The sequence below is a fragment of the Symphodus melops genome, assembly GCF_947650265.1.
Source record: "Symphodus melops genome assembly, chromosome: 9".
Lineage (NCBI taxonomy): Eukaryota > Metazoa > Chordata > Actinopteri > Labriformes > Labridae > Symphodus > Symphodus melops.
The window spans coordinates 3,264,520-3,285,578 of record NC_136699.1 but is presented as its reverse complement, the minus strand read 5'-3'; the positions used below and the strand labels follow the sequence as shown (position 1 = coordinate 3,285,578).

Here is a 21,059-nt window from a genome sequence, read left to right as displayed (position 1 = left end):
TGACCAGAGCTGGCTAAAGTGAATCCAAGTACAAAAAAAAATACATTTACAGAAATCAAATTTCACTGCAGGGTTGGTCATTTTCTTCAGATAAAGTTTTAAAGATTTTGATTGAGATCGTCTTCAGGTCCTGAAATAAATTAATAACTCATGTGACCTAAATCTGTTTTACAACAAATGTAACTTTCATTCTTGGCGACCATTATGAAGTCACTTATTCTCCCTAAAATTGAGAAACTGCTAAAGGGCTATACATCATTTTTTTCGACCCTGCCTCAGAAAGCGGCTGCTTCGAGTAATTACAGGGAATCAAAGACTAAGTGGTGTAAGATCAAAGCCAGGAATTCTTCTGTAATCCTGGCGTGTTGCAAATCTTTTGTGATCTGGTTGCTGCGTTCCACCACAGTTTGACATCTTATTTACTGTATAAAAAGGAACGGTGCCATCAATTACGGGCCTGTTAGTGCTGTTGTTTACTTTTGCCAAGCCCTGAGTGCCGGGGTCGCTTTGTGATATATAGATCGCCCCTCTCCTGTGTTTGCTCTCCACAGTCCAAGGTGTGTTCTCTTGCTTGCCCTTGGCTTTGTGTTGGGGGTTTGTCTGGCTGCTTCCTGGTGTGTGATGTAGGCTGAGAGATTAAGAACTTTAGGCTTTTGGCAGCTCTCAGCTTTTGGATTTGTGTTAAGAATTGAGATGAGAAAATGGACATGTTTCTGTCTTGTCAATCACCTGCAGCCACTGACAACAACCAATTGCGGCATTTCCATTGCAATCATCATTTAGAAAGAAAAATAACATTATTGGAAAAATGTATTAAGATACCCAAAGTTAGCAGCATATTCTCTATTTTTTTATTTATTTAAATTAAACAGAAACTGTTTTGATTGTTCACTAAAAGTCAAAGTAAAAATGTCCATTTCTGATGTTTTTTCAAAAGAGTCTAGTTGAATTTTTATTTTTAGGGCACTTTCCTACTGCTGCATATCTCATGCAAACATACCTATTTTCCACAGGATTAAATGTTAATCACGTATCTTTTTCAAACACCATTAAGAAACATGCAGGCGTCTCTTGTTAGCATTTTATTGAAGGGGCAGCTATTCCTGAATTCAGACTTTCAGTTCCCTTATAGCATCTTTTTAGACTATTTCTACTATTTGGGCATACATTAGGTTATTTATTCTTTAAATACCTGTCAAACTTGAAACTCTTTATGAATGAAATACACTTTTTGGCAGCATTTTTTCAGGAAATAATTCCAAGATATTTCTAATCAGATACATTTACAGTATACTCATGGGTAATAATACAAATAGAATGTTATCTAAATCTCTAGTAAAGCAAACTTAATTACAGATGTGGCTATGTAAATTTCAGGTCCCCATTTCTTCCAGGATTTTATCTCTAACTTTGTTTCTTTTTTTTCAGGCTTTATGTCATAATAATGTGTTGTAATCTCTTTCTTTCATCTTATTTTACCTGAGTCACAACATTTGCATGAAACAGATACCGGTTTGTCCCATAAACACATCACTCATTAGCTTTCATCCTGTGTGTGTGTGTGTGTGTGTGTGTGTGTGTGTGTCAGTGAGAGTGAGCAATGAGCCGCGTCAAGACGACTCTTACAGATAGCTCTGCTTCCTCTGAGAGGTGGCGACCCAACCTTGCAATCTCAGCAGTTGCATGCTACGGAAGAAGATGGCAAAGACAGATGAAAGACTGCCTGCATGTATGGCTGGAACACAAGAAGATGAGACAGGGGTGAAATCTCCAAAACAATTCCATTATTGACACAGTATAAGCGCAGGCAGTAAGGGTCCTCTCTTCTGGGTCCTCATCAAAGTTCTTTGCAGGGAGGCCAAAAGGAAAATAATGCGCCAGAAAGCTTGAACCGAATCACTCTCAGGCATCAAAGGATTGCCATTATCTAACACAAATATACACAAATACACACACGCACCTCGGCTCACGGCATTCTCTGAGGCATCGTGGAGCACTGCAATGCTTTGAAGTGCATTTAGCTGGATGTTGCTAGCTGGTGCTACAGGGAGACTGTTTTATGAGTTACAGTGAGTAGGATGACTGACACTGATTTGTATGTAGACATTATTTGAAGGACAGCATAACACGTGGCATTTACCTACGAAGTGCGCTAAGGACAGCAATCGTCTGAATAGCTGGAAGGCATTGTTTTGCTTGATAATGATTTGAAAATGATTGATTTGTAAATGATTGAACAACACCTGAATTAGAGATGTCCTGGTGGCACATGAAGAGTCCAGCTTGGGACGTCCAACAAATATCCTCCTCTATTTTGCCACCTTCATCTATTAAATGATAAAGCCAAAGTCGTCCAATGGAATAGTCCATCCTGGATTTGTTATGGGTTTGTGTAAGTTCATCCAACAGAATAGTTTTAAATCCCAGATGTAACAAAAACTGTGTGTTCCTTCGCGACTTTATCCATCGCTGATGGTAAAAGATTTTTGAAAGTTAGACCATTAAAGCTCCTGTGAGAAGTACATCTGGTTACAGAATAGACAAAAACGAACGCTGATGCCTCTTGTTGTCCTTCAAACTCAAACAAGTCAGCATTAAGATTGACAGTTAATCTGTTGTTTTTCTTCATGTCTGAAACCGCTGCCAGTGGTCTGTATCAGTGAACAGCAAAGACATTTCATTACATTTTCCATGACCAAGATTCAAGTTGAGTGATACTGGTAAAAAGAAGCAGGATGGGATTTTGAGTTAAAACATTACTTTTACACATGCAGGACAAAACACCTTCAGAGATAACAGGCACAACTTCATCCACAAGGGAGCATCAAAACACACATGGAACACAAACTGAACGTTCCTTTAAGTCCACTACACTGTAAACTGAGGGCACACCTACAGTAGGCCTAGTTGTCCCATACCGTAGTGAAGCAGGGTAGTTCCCCCTCCTCCTCCCCCATCACAGATGCCTTGCATTCATATTGCTCCGGGCCCAACCGGGCTCCAGGCCTTGCACATGGCACCTCTTACACATACGTCATCACATCGCACTACACCACTTTACTTCATTTAAAAGAAGTGCGCTGTGAGCAATAAAAGCTATGAAAGGTGAGAGGAACTGCACAACTGTCATTTTTTGGGTGCCCTGTTGGATTTTCTGGTCCAGTAAATATTATCCGAAAAGAATAGTTGTAAATTATAAAAACCTGAATTGTTCACAGTTCTAAGAATATTTTCCCATTGTTCATAGATATGTTTTTTTAGGTTAAAGTCTGTTGAAAGTCACATAATTGTACTTGATGTACATACATTTAAAGTGTATACCTGTACAGCACGAGATAACAACAATCCATTATCTAATGATTACTCAATAGCGCCCCTGGTGGTGGGAATCACAACAAGTTACCTTTAATGATTAAATTTGAGTTCAGTTTCAAGATTCATTCAAAAACAAATTATCAGGAAAACATTAAACTTGATGTGATTCAGTGTTAACAAAGTTCATGACAGTTTATCTTGTTGCCAAGAGGGAATTCATATTATAATAACTAACAGGCAAAACTAAGAAGTGAGATGTATAACCAAAACCAAAAGATTGCTCTGACCTTGGCTAGACAGCCTGTAAGTGAAGCACTCATCCAGCCTGCATCCTTCGACGAGGCTTCCTTTCTGCTGAGTTTGTTTTCACTTCACCCATATTCTCTTAAATGCCCATGAAGATAAGATGGCCGCTGTGATAAGTGAGCATGCACAAAACAGATACAGTGGATGGCAAGAGGAGCAAGTGTGCCTCTCCCCTTTGTTGGTCTTCAATTTTAAAAAAAAAGATACCAGTGTAAGAAAAAGGTTTCAGATTGAATTGAAAACCTTGTAATGTTTTGTTGTATCATTTCACAGAGAGATAAGCAACCCAAGGAAATATCAGAGTTAGACAGTTTTTCAGTGTTTATATTATTTAAAAAAAAAACTGCAAAAGACTACCCGTGCCCATAAATTACAGGATTTGCTTTTTGTTATGATTGGTAGATAATGAATACATGCAACAAATCATCTTATCTTAGCATGACTGTGCATGTGCGTGCCTGTGTTTAAGTGTGCTTGTGTGTGTAATCTTTATGTGTGTGAGTGTGTGTGTGTGTGTGTGTGTATGTGTGTGTGTGTGTGTGTGTGTGTGTGACAGAAAGAGAGAGAGAGAGAGGTGGAGGGATGGGGGGGGACAAGGAGCTTAATACCACCAGGATCTACTCAACTTGGAGATGTACAACCGAAACAGGCTTCTCTGTCTCACTTAAAGGCACTGAAAGGGCAATTCTGGCTTCTTCTTTTTTTTTTTTAAACCTGGTTATCGATTTTGCACATCTCTGATTATTGCGTACAAAATGTTTTTTTTTTATTTGCTTCAGTAGATTGCCTCATCCAGAAGTCGTGACACGGGCTGTAATGGCAAAAGAGGCAAGTGCCGCACTCTGTTTCCGTCACTCAGGCTCTCTCAGATTGTTTTATTGAAGTATCAACCAATACTATCTGTCAGACAAAAAACCCAGCAGAAATACTTGTTATATATCTGTTGAAAGTCACTGGCTGCAATGTACAAAACCCGAAGTTTAACATCTCCCAGAATGAGGGAGTTGGTTGTCTACTGATGCCTCAGACTGTTTTGTTTTTACAAATGAATGTTGAGTATTTATTGCATTAGATCTGACTCCGCAAATCAAGCTAACTGATGGAGGCAGTTGTAGACGAGCTACTCCCACGTTTTGCACGGTGAAATATAGTTTTAATTTGAGCCTTTTTTTGAATAAAGTTGTTTGGTCCAGAGATTACCTGAAGAATCACACAGGTACTGATCCTACAGTACTTTCCATTATTTTATCTGGACTTTGCTGCTCTTCTATCATTCGGCAATAAAAAGGTTCATGTTTCATGCCCCGTGCAGACAAATGTCCTTGAATAATCCAGAGATAATCGAGACTCTTGGAAGTTTTCACGGATCGCTGCATTTTGTGTATGCATCTGTGTGCACTTGATACCCACACACACACACACACACACACACACACACACTCCACACAGGCCTGAGTACACACACACACACACACACACACACACACATGCACGTGAGTAATGAAAATTCATTCGATGACAGACAAAGCTCTATTGTGCCACATTAATAAGATTTAATACGGAGCTCTCTTTCCCTCCGACACTGGCAGGCCAACTTGTTCTTGTTGGCAAACTCGTCATCTTCCAGCCATGTCAGTCAATATTTGGCCTCCAGCTTATCCAAACTGACGAGTACAGTTTTTAAGGCATCCTGACTCTGACAGGTAAATTAGGATGTTACAATTCCCTTTTTAGCGTTACATGCATCACATTTGTTTTCTGTTTGTTACCCCTATATTACAACCACACCAATGAGAAGGAATGAGAGTGCCAGATGTCCCTTTATATGCATTAGATGTTCCCATTATTTACATGTTTACTCCAGTGCTAAAGAGCCATGCTGATAAAGTCTTGATAATGATCCAATATATCTCTAAAACTTAACACAAACACAAACAGAACAGAAACAAATCTCTCCCTCTGATAAATCGTTCTGGAAAGACCACCAAAATTCAACGAGACTAAATAAAAACCGGTGCATTTTTCACTGATGATGAGGGATGTTTTGTGCTCTTTTATCACACCATGCGGGATGCTGCTGGAAGAAAAAGTGCTCCTCAACGTAAGCCTCTGTTTGTGTGCTGGCATAGCTTGACTGGCCTCTTTCTAACATTTTAACTGATTTTGACTGTTTTTGGGTCGTTCTGTGATTATTTTCAGCATGACTATTGAGTGGTGCTTCTTCAAATTAGACTAAAGATATATTGTAAAATGTGTTAAGTGTTTGTACGACACCATGGTCTCAATCTTAACCATTTTTTGAACATTTTCTCCATTCAGGCTTTCACTGTGCAAGTGTATCTGGCTTCTGCTACTGCTACTTTACACACATCTGAGTATTCAGTATATTTGCACTGAAACTTAATCATGCAAATATCGCTGCACAACTGTTCCTCTCCTATATATGCACCTAATCTATAAAATATTGGATGTTGATGTTTGTATTGGGGTGGCTGTGGCTCAGTTGGTAGAGACATCCCTCAAAGGGAAGGTTGTGGGTTCGATCCCCAGCTCCTGCAGCAACAAATCCATTTACTATTGTTGATCTATGTAAGTTCCATGACGGAGAAGTACTTCTGTTTTACTTCTTTAGTCTACTTCTATGCATGTTGTTCTTGAACCAAGTCAAATGTGTTGTATCTGTCAGCATACTTCACATTAAACAGGATTCGAGTTCTGATTCAATTTTAATTGTGGGCACTTTTACCGTAAAAAAAAACTGAGTCATGAACAAAAAAGACTGACAAGAGTCCTGTGTTCTCTGTTTGAGGTTAAAGTGATCAAATGCAAAACAAATATTAATCACCTTACAGAACAAATGCATGCACACAATTCACATGACAGCATGTGCTAACTGTGTATGCACAGTTATTTGCTTAGACAACTGTCTCTTGTATACTTTTATCTTTTCACAGGATTTGACTAATGTATTAATTGTACTGTGTAGGTCAGTGTAATACTGTGACTCTGTCGCCGATCGTGACATCATTTTCTCACTGAAACAAATTCCTGTGCATGTTTTTTTTTAATCCAGTATTAGAAGTGATTCAGATTGTGATATTGGGAGTTCGGGTTTTGTGCCAGGGGGAGGCCTAAGGGCTTGCCCTACATCATTCATTATGCCCTCGCCCATCATGCAGAGCGAGCTGTACCGCTCTGGAGTCATTCCAAGAGGGGTCTCGTCATTAGCTTGCCACTTGGCGGCCAATTGCTGGAGCAAGAGAGACAAAAGCTGCAGTCCACCCCTGCATGCTCTGATTGCTCTGAGAGAGAGAGAGAGAGAGAGAGAGAGAGAGAGAGAGAGAGAGAGAGAGAGAGAGAGAGAGATAGGAGGGACAGGGCCTCCTTTTGGCAGGACTGAACGTAGATTCTAGTAGCAGAGTGGTTGTGTGGTTGGTTTTGGCACAGGACGTCCAGTACAGAGGTAAATGGGGTCTCTATCAGCTCAGTGAGTTTTCATTTAATTCAGATCTCCGTGGTTTAAAGGAGTTTCCTCAAGCCTCCTCTAACTACTGAGAATGATAGATAACATCCAATCCAAATGAAACACACCTAGAAGAAATCAGTAATGTACATGTTCTCACTTTTTTATATATATATATATCTGTCATTTTTATTCAATAAAAGATAATCCTCAAATTCTTCATAATGACGCTGTCTTTGTGATTCTGGCAGGTGTGTGATCCATCAGATAAACTAATTATTTCCAATAAAAGTGAAGGACAGGAGAAATAAGCGGCAGATCTGCAGACACTCCAGGAAAATAGGGGTTCTATTGTCCATGATTCTGACATGAAGTAATGACAACAAATAAAAGACTTTGATTCATCTTGATCCTCTCCCTTCTTGTTGGCTCCTTTGCCTCTCCCTCGCTCTCTTTCTCTCCCACTCCCGACCGGCGGATTTTGCCATGCTGTGATCCTCCTGCGCCTCCAGGCCCTCAGGTTATTTGGATATTGCATGGAGTCAAAGCCCTGTCAATCAGATAAGCAGTGACCTCGCAAACCCAGCAGATAAGACGTTACATGGCAAGAGGAAACGACAGACAGCAGGGGACACAACGCCTGACTATGAAGACTCGGTGAAGCGAGACTGATCACAACGGCTCCTCAAACTCAAAAAGGCTGACAAGAATAAAAAGATATTACTAGTGAATTGAACTTTTTTCATCAACTGAATCTAATTTCCAACTCATGGCAGAACTTGTCTTCCAATGATAAGAAAATAAATCCTTGTTTTTGTTTCTCTTTCCAAAATAGCTTTGGTTTTTTTAACTTCTTTTAAAAAAAATCAAAGGGAACATGCATCAATTAGAAGTTTTAATTATTACTTAACAGTAAATTAAGCATTCATGCCAGATTGAACAGTCTTGATGAATGTTTTGCAGATGTTTCAGCTGCACACTGTTTTAGGAATAAGACAAACTTGCCAGTCATTCCGTTACACTGGGAAATTACAAAAGGATGAATGAAGGGCGAGTCTTTGTTTAGGACGGCAGCTTTTGGGTGGTCCACAGGTTGGAAGCCCTCTGGGAGGGATCAGGGAGACCTCCACATGTAGCACCACATACGGCGACCTGTTGAAACAGGGTAGACGCTAATTCAAATGCAGCACTGCCGCAACCAGGAATACATTTTCATTTCTTCTCCATTTAAAGATGATTTTCTTCCCCCACAAAATATTACTTTTTATTCTTTCCAGGATTAGGTAATTGAAAGCGTTTCTGGAAAAATAAACTGGTTCTTCTCCACGTCTGAGTAAAAAAACCTCAATCATAAGGCATCTCACTGCGGCAAAAAGCTGAATAAATACATCAAATACTGCAAAACACAATACAAACTGTTGATTTAATTACCATGGGCCCAAATGCAGAAGCCACATGATTATCTAGGGAAATGTTTGTGGAGCCCATACACTATTTCTTTCATTTCAACAGCCATACTTCATATTCACGCACATGTTTGAACATCGGTCTGGGAGCTGCCCAGGACAAACCACAGTCTTCTGAACTGGTGGCCACTGGGTTAGTTCTTTTCTCAAGAGCCCCTCATGGTTGTTGTTCATGGAGGGGAGAGAAGTACTCATTCAAACCCAAACAGTGTGGGGGGTTCAAACACTTCAGTCACAAGGGCTCCTCTTAGTGAAAGACTTACTGCTGCAAAGATTAGATACATCAAGCTAATTAAAGCCAGGTTTGCTTTTTTTGTTTGAAGAATGAAACACATATTTTGAACCTAATTCAGTTTATATTAACTCTCATTGTGCATTGTCTACATCTCTAAGTCTAATTAAATCTGAAGGCATGCTTTATTCTTCACCTACTTTGGTTTATCTCACTGGAAGCCTGTAGCTTCCTCAGGTTTGCTGCTCCGGGAGAAATGCGTTGTTCGCCCACAATACAGTAAAGTTATATCTAGAGTGCCACAGAGTTTGATTCATTTTTCATGATATGTCTGTGTAACTGTGAGGCATCAGAGTGTATAAGCTGTGCTCAGAATACCCTGATATAAGACTCACTCACACTTTTTCTCTATCTGCCCCTCTGCTTTGCTCATTATGCTAGTACAGCACTGATTAACTTTGCTTTTGAAAAGTGCAAATTGTAAAAGTTCATTTGCACCCTTTTTTTGGTATATGCTTTAAACTTCCTGTGTCACTTTGTGTGGCTTTGTGTCTGTTTTGCAGCCATTTGAAAGAACTAACAGATACAAGTTAAATTTTGATCCTTAATTGTTGATAAGACATTGATGGGCTCTGCATCGATGTGTCTGACATAATCTTTTCATAGCTAACGGGATTGCGTGCAGTGTCGAGAGCAGCCCACCCTCCATGATGCCTGAGTACTGTAGGTGTCAGGATGTCAAAAGACTCGTGTTACAAGACCCACCGTGTTCTGTCTGCTGCAGAGGATTGTGGTTAAATATAAGTGTTTTTCCCACACTTCTGCTTTAAGCCTGAAACTACTTGAGGTGTGGTACTATTAGCCCTCTTCCCCCAGTTCTATTCACATAGTTAAACCAGCAGGGGTACAACATCATTTCTGAGATGATTTAGATCTGGGACAGTGCCAAGTACATTTTTGTATCTTAGCAGCAGTCTTCCAACATACCAAACAGCAGTGTATAAACGTTGTACAGACTATATGTGACCTTTTTATCTGAGCTATTAAATAAACACAAAAATGAATCAATAAATAAACATGTTTTGTAAAAGTTTAAACTGGTTAAAGACAGGATTACCTTGTGTGCAGAAGTAAACTCAAGGGCCCAGCCCTGTGTATCTGTATTGTTATTTCATCACTAATAGCCCTACTAGGGCCAAGTGTTGTGAATCAGCTTTAGCTAAAAATACTATGATGTATACATCAGATGACTGTTCAAGCCTATCTATGTTTTTGTGTCTGACCCTATTCAAATAAACCTTAAATCAAATAATAATACTAAATTCACAAAGCCCTCTCAACAACTGTGTCTACATCAAAACCCCAAGTTCATGAATGACTGAATGCCACGGCCTGATGTGAAGATACATAAATATCAGCAGATGCCAAAGGCTTCAGACAGATTCAAAAGTGTGTTCCTGCAGTGCCCTCTATTGTCAAGAGAAGAGAAAAACAGAAGTGTGAACAACTTTACTGACAGTCACAGTCAGTAAAGCTGCTCTGCGTCTCTGAAACCTGTATGGTTGTTTAAGGCCTGAAAGAATGAAGACATAAAGAGTAGCCGTCATGAGAAAACATTTCAAAATACACCTGATGAGTCATAAAACCAACAACGATAGTTCACGTAAAACAGCGATAGAGGTAAAAGTATCTTTTTATAAGCCTTAACTGGAACGACTGGATGTTTATTATTTGTAAAAGCTGCAAATAAAAGCTCATTTGTTTTGTACAAACTTTAACATTTATGTTTGTTAATTATTCCGCTTCTGATGAAATTAACTTTAATGATTGTCACAGATCAGTCCTCGTTTGACCTCCTTGGAAAAAAAGGAAACTTGAGATATCGATCATCATGAACACATCATCGACCACATTTCAAGTTGCTTTTAAAGGAGATAAATCACATTTTGACTGTTTTAGCGACAAGAGCTGTTGTCACGTTTACATCCTGTTGATACAGTTCTTATGGTTAAAATGATTCTTTGTATACACTTCTTTTTATTATAGGTCCACAAACTAACTCTATAGGCAAATTAAGAAGCCACTTAATTCTATTATGGTGATAGGAACATGCATTATTGGTGTAATTATAGATTATTAGATAATGGTACAGAAGTAATTTCATCTTATATTATATAGCATTGTATATCTTTAATAGAAATTAATACCTACAGTATATAAAAAAAAAAACTACATGAGCTTTCTTTTGTTTTTTAGGAAGATCCAGATTAGCATGCAGAGTGCGAAATTTTTTTTAATGTTAAATTACTTTGTTTCGTGTGATGGTGAAGTAGCTTTCTGTGCTTTTTTTTCCACATTAACGTTAATTTATTTAACTTTTTTTCTCATTTTATATTTGGCAGTGACCCGCCTTCTTTGGCTTCCACAAATACAACATCCGCTTTACCCGGAAGTAAGGATAATTCCCAAAGATGGCGGAGCAAGGTCCGATGGCCATAGCGATGCGGCTACGAAACCAGCTACAGTCCGTCTACAAACTGGACCCGCTGCGGAACGAGGTGAGCGGGCATGTTGTTGGAGCTCACCGGCACCGGGGTGGGAGCAGGTGGGGAGCAGAAGCAGGTCTGGACGCGCGCATCGCCCGGAGATCGTTGTCGTCTCCGCGGTGCTGATTGAGAGAGAGAGCGAGGAGCCGCGTGTGCGCATGCGCAGATGGTGGGAGTCGACCCGTGTTGTTCTGCCTGAACAGAAGAGCAGCGTGCCAAACGTCATCTTAACATATCGTTATTTTTACTCAAATCAGCTCTCATCATCAGGTCTTCCGGTATCAACTTTCAGTTTAACCGAATTTAAGTTAATAGCGTCGGTAACGGGCGTCTGGTTTATCTGTTCCCGAGTCTGCTGTCCTCTTCGACGAAGGGAAACATCGCGCTTTTAACCGAAGTTAAATCAGTTTGTTTAGTCAAAAAGCTGTCCCTTTTGCGTTTGAGTTTCACACCATTTCTTCACAAAAAAAGTTCAAACATCCAGAAAGTCTGTATAAAATGTAAGTTTAACGTTAAGCTTTAATTTTTGCAGGTGTTACGGCTGAATCGGTGACCGTGCTAAATGGTGTGCGTGTTTGGTTGTCGTCATGACAACACCTAAAGACAATTTTTGCAAGCGCCTCTTTCTTAAGGTCTAAATTTGAAAAAAATATACAAGACAGATTAAAGACACTGAGTAGATTATTATGCTATCTAACCCCCGAATAACTTTATTTATATATCACCTTTAAAAACAACTGTTTACAAAGTGCTTTACAGATAAGAACAAATACATCAACATTTACTACCACTAGTCTGGGGCTACAAGCAGTTTCCTGCCTTGCCTTTGGTGAAGGAGTGCCTCCGCACGTGGACAGATTTACCTGAGCACACCTCGAAAAGTCCAGATGAAGCACAGTCTGAATGAAGAGACACTTCCTCACGTCATGACCCAAATACAAGACTGCGAGAGAGCAATTCTTCCACAAAATTATACACATGTGCATCCTGAATTTAGATAGATAGATAGATACTTTATTGATCCCGAGGGACATTCAAGACGCACAAAAGCTCAGCCGGGAGAAAAACCAGAATACAAGATTATAAATGCAAAATGTGGAGTGTAATGAGCTGGTGCGGAGCTGCAGTGTGCAACAGTGTTTGTTTTTATTGAACATAGAAGAAGTAGCTGTCAGGTTGTTCACGTTAATGCTCGTTGTGTTTCTGGTGCATCGACTTTTTTTCTCTCCTAAATCAGTCACGTAAATGATAGTCAGAGCGTGTGTCATTATGTAGAGGTGCTGTTCATCCACTTTATTCTGCCTAGGAGGAGGTGAAGTTGAAGATCAAGGACCTGAACGAACATATCGTCTGCTACCTGTGTGCCGGTTACTTCATAGATGCAACAACAATAACGGAGTGTTTGCACACCTGTGAGTTTAATGAGAGCTCGACTGTGTCGTCACCTGCTCTACTGTTTTTTTTTTTTTTTCATTTAAAGTCTCTCTGCCCTCTTCTATCTGATCACAGAATGATAACAAGATTTTCTTCTCCACAGTCTGTAAAAGTTGTATTGTGAAATACCTGCAAACGAGCAAGTACTGTCCCATGTGCAACATCAAAATTCATGAAACGCAGCCTTTACTCAACCTTAAACTGGATCGAGTGATGCAGGACATTGTCTACAAACTGGTGCCTGGACTGCAGGAGAGTAAGTCAACAGCCCTGTTCTCTGCACATAAAGCACAAGGTCCCAACATCACAGTCAATATTTGAACACTGAGTTAAACACCTGTTTTGAAGCGTTTATAGTTTATCACTGTCAGCCATGTTTGTCTAATTTCCACCTTCCTGTTTGAACAGGTGAAGACAAAAGAATAAAGGAATTTTATCAGTCGCGTGGGTTAGAGAGAGTCATCCAGCCGTCTGGAGACGGTAAGTCCTCGACGTGGCCTGCTGTTACCTTTGTTTGGGATGAGAGGAAACTGGATCAGGGTTTTTCTGCTTGTCTGTGTGTGATCATGCATTCGTGCTTTTTTATCTGTGTTTTTTGCAAAAGTTGTCACCGTGTCTTTGAACATACTGATTCTACGACAGCGTGAGATTTTTGTGTCACAGCGCTGCACCAGTGTGTGTGTGTGTGACACACAAAAATTAATTGGACATTTATTGACAATTTTATGCAACATTTACAACTTCCTGTGCAAAAGTCGATGTCGGTTGAGTTGTTATAAAGTTTGATCCGTCGACGACACATTTACAGCTTTCACACTTTCGGAGAACTCCTTAAAAACTATTTCTATTTATATATTTGCTCCTGATTTGTAAATGTAACTCCATTGCAGACGCCGTTCCCGATGCCGCAGGTTTACCGTACACAAGCTTCGACCATTCAAAAGCACACTTCTACAGATATGATGAGCAGGTGTCACTCTGTTTAGAAAGGCTAAGGTGAGCTTTTCTCTTGTCAGCATATTTAATCTGTTTGTATTCGTCAAGTAAAGGAGGAACAAGCTGGACACGTTAACAGACTCCACAGTCTCTGATAACTTCTGTCTGTCTTAACAGTTCATCGCTTGCTGGTAAAGACAAGACGAAGCTTGCACTGCAGGTGAGTAACACAAATTGTCGGTCCTTGATATGCTTAGCATTTCATTTTAGCAAGGTTTCAGTACGAGTAGTGAAACTGTTGAAGCTATTTCCGGATGCTGTCTTAGCATCTCGCGTCACATTTTTTTGCACAATCGTGTGAAACGTGTCTCTGGGGACTTTTTTTTTTTTTTTTTTTTTCTTGATGCCTTGACAAGTCATTCTCAGCCTCAAACTGCAAAACAAATACACGGCACGATGACATCTGCAGCAGCAGCAGAAAGCTGCTCTCACAGCCGGTTACTGCGGCTGCCTCGGACTAACAAAGAGACGCCACAGAGGCAGATCTTCATTTTTACCTTCCCAACAAACCGCTCCTTGTTGGACAGTGACTCAGTGTTTTATCATTAGGGCTGACTCTAAGTAAAAAATAAAAATATGTATTTATACATATTAACCAAAACATAACAATCATCAGACAGTTTTTATTTAGAGTAAGCTGACCGTCTTTCTCTGTTCCTTCTTTCCGTCCATAAAAAACATGCAGCAGAAAAAAAGAAAAAATACAAATGCTGAATATTCCTTTTTAAACAGTAACGTTGGATTTGCTCGTTAATGAAAGCCCAATTTAAACTTTTAGTTCTTAATGTCTCTGCTTTAGTGTATGTGTGTTTATTGTGTTTCCAGCTGTCACTTAAATAACATTTACATACTGCCACTTTAATTATGCTCTTTTGAAAAGTGCTTGCTCTCTAATATGAAACCCACTAAGCTGCAAATAATGCCGAGCTTGTCCGTTATCGCTGGAAGTTTTCCCACCGTGGCTCAATCCTCTTGGCAGGCTCATTTGTCAAACATGTGTGTTTGGTGTGTGTGTGTGTGTGGTAACGAGGGTAGTGGGATTGTATAAAGCACGAGCAGAATAAAGACTTGAACAAAGATCACAGGGAAAGCAACTTCTCTCAAAGGTACAGAATACATCAATTATTGCTCTACTGTGATCAACGCGTCTTCTGACTGCAGTGACTTTAGTTGGCCAGTAGAGGGTGCCATTGTTTAACAGATGCCTGCATAGTAACCAAATCCTGTTTGTTTTCACAATGGCCTAATTTAAAGACATTTAAATTACTAATGACTCAGAGACTCTGTTTGTCAAACAAGAAAGAAGTTTAGATTCTTTTATCTCACATGTTTGAGTCAGAGGGGGAATCTAACCAATCAGGGTGCTCGTGTCTGCGCTCTCCACTTATTTACATCAAGTCATCCAAGATCTGAGTTTATGGAGTGATCAGGTGACATCAGGATGTCATCATGTCCTCTTTGACCCTTTCCATGGAATCAAAATGTTGTTTATTGTTGTCTAAAGTTACCCAACGTAATGGGAACATGCAGTGTCGTCGCTTTAATTCCAGACCTCTCTTGATATGCGGCCCACTCACTCTGTAACCTCAGTGTGAACGTGTATGAGGTTCACAAGCATGCTCTGTCCACACAGCGTTCTGGGTCTGAATTAGAGCCGTAACCTCTGCTGCACGCTGATCTGTGTCCTGCTGGGTCATCATATTCCTCTACATGTTGGAATGGCTTTTAGAGGTCATACCTGTGGCACTTTACTGCACACTCTTCATGTCTGAACTCAAATCACTTCTGAGAGCTGCAGTGTTACATCCACAACTAGAGGGACGTTTACTACATGTTTAAAATATGTAAAAACCTGTGGTAAATCAAAACGGCGAGCTTCAGTCTTCATAACTGTTTGACCTTTCCTCTGCAGCAGAAGTTTGTTCGCTGTTCGGTCAGAGCGGAGGTGAGACACCTACGGAAAGTCCTCTGTCATCGGCTAAACGTGGAGAAACACCAGGTACGTTTGTCATTATGACTTTATTGAGACATTGTGGTAAACATTGTGCTAATTCAAAATGAGCTCATGATGAATCATTCTTATTATCACCCATCGTGTGCACAGTCATACACCTTTAAATGCACTCTTGAACTTGAAGCCTGGTAAGCACAGATGTTCCCCTTTCACACCTGTTTGTGTGCTCTCCTTCCTTCCAGGTCCAGATGTTGTTCAATAACGAGTCTCTGCCCGATCACATGACCATGAAGCGGTTATGGCTCTCACACTGGTTTGGAAAGGTACGATGCACAAACTGAGCTTGTCCCGACAAATGTCACACATCCAACTTTTTCTCCTGGGTTACTTCTCTACTTTCTACTCTGGGAATTCAAAATGAATTCACCTTGAACAGCACTGACAGACGTTTCACTTGTGATCTGTGTTCTCTCCTAGGCGCAGCCGTTAGTGCTTCACTATACCATCAAGGACAAGCGGAGCAGATAGGACTCGTTTTCACTCGGGGGACAGCTGTACATATTTTGTACCATACATATTCTATTTTAATAGTGTTTGTGTACATATACTTATTTTCCTTGTTTTGTATTTTTGAAAATAAATTTAAATTTGAAATGAAAACTGTTTGAAATGATTCGTTTAATATACTTAAGTAACTTTGTATCTCGGACATGAAGTCAATTTCTAATAATTTATACTTGTGTTGATGCTGATTGAAATCTTTATTACACAGAACAAAATCATCATCGCTGACTTCATCCTTCTGTTTTTTTTTGTTTTTTTTCTGACTCTGGATGTCGTTCTTTAAGAAATGTTTTGGTACAACTCTGCAGCCGCAGTTAGAGCCTGACTGATTTATCGTCTGATATGACCGTGTCATGTGACTATCTGTGTCGAATATTTGTTGCACATATGAACCGATGGTACGACATTTCTTCACCATTTAAAAGGTGTTTAACTGTATGACACCCGCAGAGGGTGCTGTATGGATTACTACAAGCATCATCATCACTCTCCAGAGTGTAAAGCGGTGATGAATGCACGGTTTCTTCTCAGTTGAGTGGCTGTCTCTTTGGCATTATATATCTAGAAGGGTTTAACTACATTTAAGGGACATTAATGTTTATCGATATCTGTCTCTGCAGAGTGAAGGTAATCAAGGTACTAGCCAATACATCTGTATCTGATTTCTCTCCCTGATGACGATATCGGTATCGGACTCAAAATGCCGTCTGAGCCTGGTTGTAGTATGACATCGTCCCCCAGATAAACGTGCAGGTTAAAAAAATCATCAGTCGTGAAAGCACCTTTTGTTAGCGCTTCAAATCTTGAGTTTGGAGCTTCATACCTCTGGACACATTGCATTTTTTCCCCCTTTCTTTTTCTGAAATGTGCTCCGTCTCTGCTGAGTTTCAGGGGATTGTGGGAGAACAGTAATTTAAAAGTCCTGACAGAAACGCTGGACTCCGATTTGGCCGGTTGTTGTTGGTTTGAAGCCATACCTGTCAGCTTTGGCTTATCTTTGGGGTTATTGTCTTACTGAAGAATAAATCATCTCCTTGGTTGCAGTTGTCTTTGCTTCTGCAGCAGGATACACTGCAGGAATGTCATCTTCTTTGCACATACTGTATTCTTCTCTTCTGGGGCCCGCTGCAGAGAAGAATTTCCTCTGCTGGTTGCTTCCATCTTCAAGCCTTCTACCATCGACTCTTTGTTTGTGGTGGTGGTGCAACATTTTGATCACACCCTTCAGACATTTTGGCCACAAAAAGTCACTTTTCATTGGATCACAGATCCTGACTTAATTGGCCTCGAGCTAACACAAGCTTCAGGGAGGAAAGCTGTGACTGCAGCAGTATTTTTAGGCGTCTCTTTCCTCGACCATGTAACTCTCCGCTCCTTCTGCGTCCACACACATCTCTTGGCAGCCTTCGTCACTCGTGCTCGTCTCTCACTGACACTCGGCCTGCTCGAGGCAGATTTACGGCTGTGTCATGCTCTGTCCGTTTTTATAATCCACCTCGCTGTAATCCGAGAGATATTCAGGGACTTGGACGTTGTCTTGGATCTTGTAACTGCAGGGTATTATTTTAGTGAAGGTGTCACAAAGCTTCGAATGTGTTAAACATCTAAAAAAAATCCTTAGTGATGATTATGCTATATTTAAAGGGATACTTCACCCATTTCCATGAAGCTTTGTATCACTAGAAACATGGTAGTAGTGTTGAATGGTCGTGAATCCAGCCCTCATTTTGCCCTGAGACGAGAAAAATGTTTTTCTTTGCTTGAAAGTTTTCTTCATGTGATGCAATATGACGCTTTTTGCATCACATGAAGAAAACTTCCAGGCAAAGAAAAACACATTTTTCTCGTCTCAGGGCCAAATGAGGGCTGGATTCATGACCATTCAACACTACAACCATGTTTCTAGTGATACAAAGCTTCATGTAAATGGGTGAAGTATCCCTTTAAAAGCAAGGGGGTGAATACTAATCCTTCAAATAAATTCCTAAATTCAAATGTTTAAAATGCTCAAGAAGGTACATTCACTCGTATTCAAAAGGCTGAGAAGGCAAAAATATTTAACTGTTTTATAATTAAGAAAACAAAATCACCCAAAGAAAATGAACAGCTGATCTGAACCTCGTGCATGATGACGTAGTTAAATGCTGTTTCTAGGGTTCACCATGAACTAACTTTTGGCCTTTCTCTGTCTTCACCTAACAAAGGTCACTCTCAGGACAATGGGATCAGAAGCAGTGCTTCTCAACTGGTGGCTCTGGACCCAAAAGTGGGTCGTGAACGCTTCTCTGGAAAAAAACAAAAAAGGTCAAACGGTCTTTGTTAGCAATTTTCAAAAAATATTCATTTTGTTCCGTCTCTTTGTGCTGTCACGTTTTGTACCGTCCGAGCTGAGGTTCAAACTGAACCATTTTTTCATCCAACAAATCTGATTGGTGGAAAAATATCAAAAACGTGGGTCTAGATTTCTCATGAAGGAGTCGGTGATGGGTCGTGAGGCTAGACTAGCTGAGAACCGCTGATCTAAAGGCACACTGAAGGAAGCATGTTACCTTTCTATAGGAGGCAACATGCACTTTATAACAACATGCATTGCATGCATATATAGCCATAAGTAAGGTCCTTAGCCATCAGTAAGGTCCTTTACCAGCTTTTTGTAAACATAACGATGAGCATGGTCTTGTTACCTGCTCTTTTGTTAATGTTAACAGACAAACAGTAAGGTCCTTTACCTGCTTTTGTAAAGTGTCTCAAGATAACGCCTGTTATGAATTGAAGCTATATAAATAAAGATTGATTGATTGATTGATATAGTTGACTCTTATTTAATATTGACATAAAGGATCTTAAAGGACAAAGAAAGGATTATATTGGTACAGCATGTCTAAGATCTTGAAGTATCTCTTGCCTGCATCTCTGTTCATTTAAGCTTTCGCAGTGCCTATAAACACTGTCATCTTTCAAATACTACACAGCAGTCCATGACTTTGTGGTGAGCAAGCGTGCTGTAAGAAAAACCTCGGCGGCCACAGAAGGTGTTATGGCTGCCGTACTCTGTACACAAAGTACACTCAGCTTCATGTGTGAAAGCTGTGGAGCGAGTTCCCTTTTAGGCACCGCAAAACGTAAAAAAGCAGCTTCAGCCAGCTGGCATTGCACCTTCTCTTTAAAATGTTTATGAGGCACACTGACTGACCGTCATGATGCTTTATGGAACTTTTTAGAGGCTTGTGGAGAAAACTGTAAAAGAAAAAAAAAAAAAGTTTGCAGTGGGTTACTGTAGTCTGAACTGTAAAAGAAAGATGACAGTCCAAACATTAACCTCTTTGCTCAAACATGACTGACCTGTGTTACCATCTCTGTTAATCACTGAACATCGCTCCCTGGTGAACACTAGGTGGCGCACTTGGTGCTCTTTTAAGCAGAGGAAGCTGCAGGCCCTGAGGCTTTGATGTGTGTGTGATCTTGTCCAGAGTGAGAGAGTCTGATAACCTGACACAGGCTGATAATGGTTTGACTTCTTGTGCCTCTGCCCTCTTTGTTAGCATGCTGCAGCAGCCACAACATTTAAACACATGTAGCATCTTTAATCTCCTTTGGAGAACATTGCCTTATGGGTAATAAAACAGTAAATGTGCTCATTGAATGTTTAAGATAATGTCATAAACATAAAGCCAGTGTATGTTTCTGTACAACTGAAGAACAAACACTAAGGGCTCGGTGTTTATGTGTCATAAAGGTCAAACGCTTGAAATGGAGTTTAAATTTCATATGGAAGAACAGCATGTGTTCATCAAGGGCAAATCAGTTTAACATTTTAGAGCAAAGGTCAAGAACCCTGAAAGAGTCTCTGAATACAGACTAACCATAACAAGTTCACTGTAGAGTTAAGGGCTAAATATGTGCTCTTAAAAAACTAATTTCTTCTCTTATAGAAGAAACGATGTTTAAAATGTTGTTCCAATAGACTTAATACCATCTTGAATTTAATTTAAACATGGGGATGTTCCAAATAAAGGTCATGTTTTTAAATAAAGAGCATAATAAACCAGATGACACACAAATCAGCAGCATTGTAACACACACAAGAAAAGCTGATACATGTTAATCCTCCAGTGAAGAAAGCCTGTGTGCTGTTTGTCCCTTCAGGACATTTAAATGATGAAAAAACAATAACCCCCTGAAGATGTGACCTTTAGACCCAAGTAGAGAATGACTCCATCCAGTTTGAGGACGTTCACCTGCACTCTTTAAATGTCTGATGACAGCAAGTTAAGAAAATGTGCCTTTTTTAATAAAATAAATAAAATGCTGATCTTGAAGAGCTTCCACGTGCTTGTGTTTAGAATGTGACTTTAAATGCGACTGTTTAAGATCGATTTCCATTTTTTTTTTATAATCAGAAATAAAGCTGATACGTTAACGTTGGATCTCTTCTTTACGATAAGTCAATTGTGGGAAGTTTACAATAAGACTGGCTGTATTTTAGATCTCAAATTGGAGAGAGTGAACCTCAAACACGTGTGGGACGTTAAAGTAATGGCTGCTGTTAAAGGATTAAAGGAGATGTTTTATTTAACCCTTTAGCTCCCTGAACAGAGATGTTCCCTCCTGTCGTATTTACTCATCTCATCTGAATAAGGCAGATTAGTTTTCTCCTCTCTCTCTCTCTCTCTCTCTCTCTCTCTCTGAGTTGTCCCTGCTCTCAGTCCAGAGTGCCTCCTCCGTAAAAGGACCTACTTGACTTTTCAACCTCCACGATTCCACGCGATTACTTCTTTTGTGC

General features: G+C 40.0%; 1 protein-coding gene across 3 annotated transcripts; it reads left to right on the top strand.

Annotated features, from left to right (window-relative positions):
- Window positions 1-11,221: 11,221 nt before the first annotated feature.
- On the top strand, window positions 11,222-16,372 carry pcgf1 (polycomb group ring finger 1). 3 transcript variants are annotated; one of them, XM_079352625.1, is made up of 9 exons: window positions 11,222-11,340; window positions 12,635-12,740; window positions 12,866-13,018; window positions 13,171-13,242; window positions 13,653-13,758; window positions 13,876-13,918; window positions 15,674-15,757; window positions 15,955-16,035; window positions 16,190-16,372. In XM_079352625.1, the coding sequence occupies exons 1-9, from the start codon at window positions 11,254-11,256 to the stop codon at window positions 16,238-16,240; spliced, it is 783 nt and encodes a 260-aa protein (XP_079208751.1). In that variant the 5' UTR covers window positions 11,222-11,253; the 3' UTR covers window positions 16,241-16,372. The 3 variants fall into 3 exon arrangements, with proteins under 3 accessions (XP_079208751.1, XP_079208750.1, XP_079208749.1); XM_079352624.1 differs by having other exon boundaries at window positions 11,224-11,340; window positions 12,638-12,740; window positions 15,671-15,757; XM_079352623.1 differs by having other exon boundaries at window positions 11,224-11,340; window positions 15,671-15,757.
- Window positions 16,373-21,059: the final 4,687 nt, after the last annotated feature.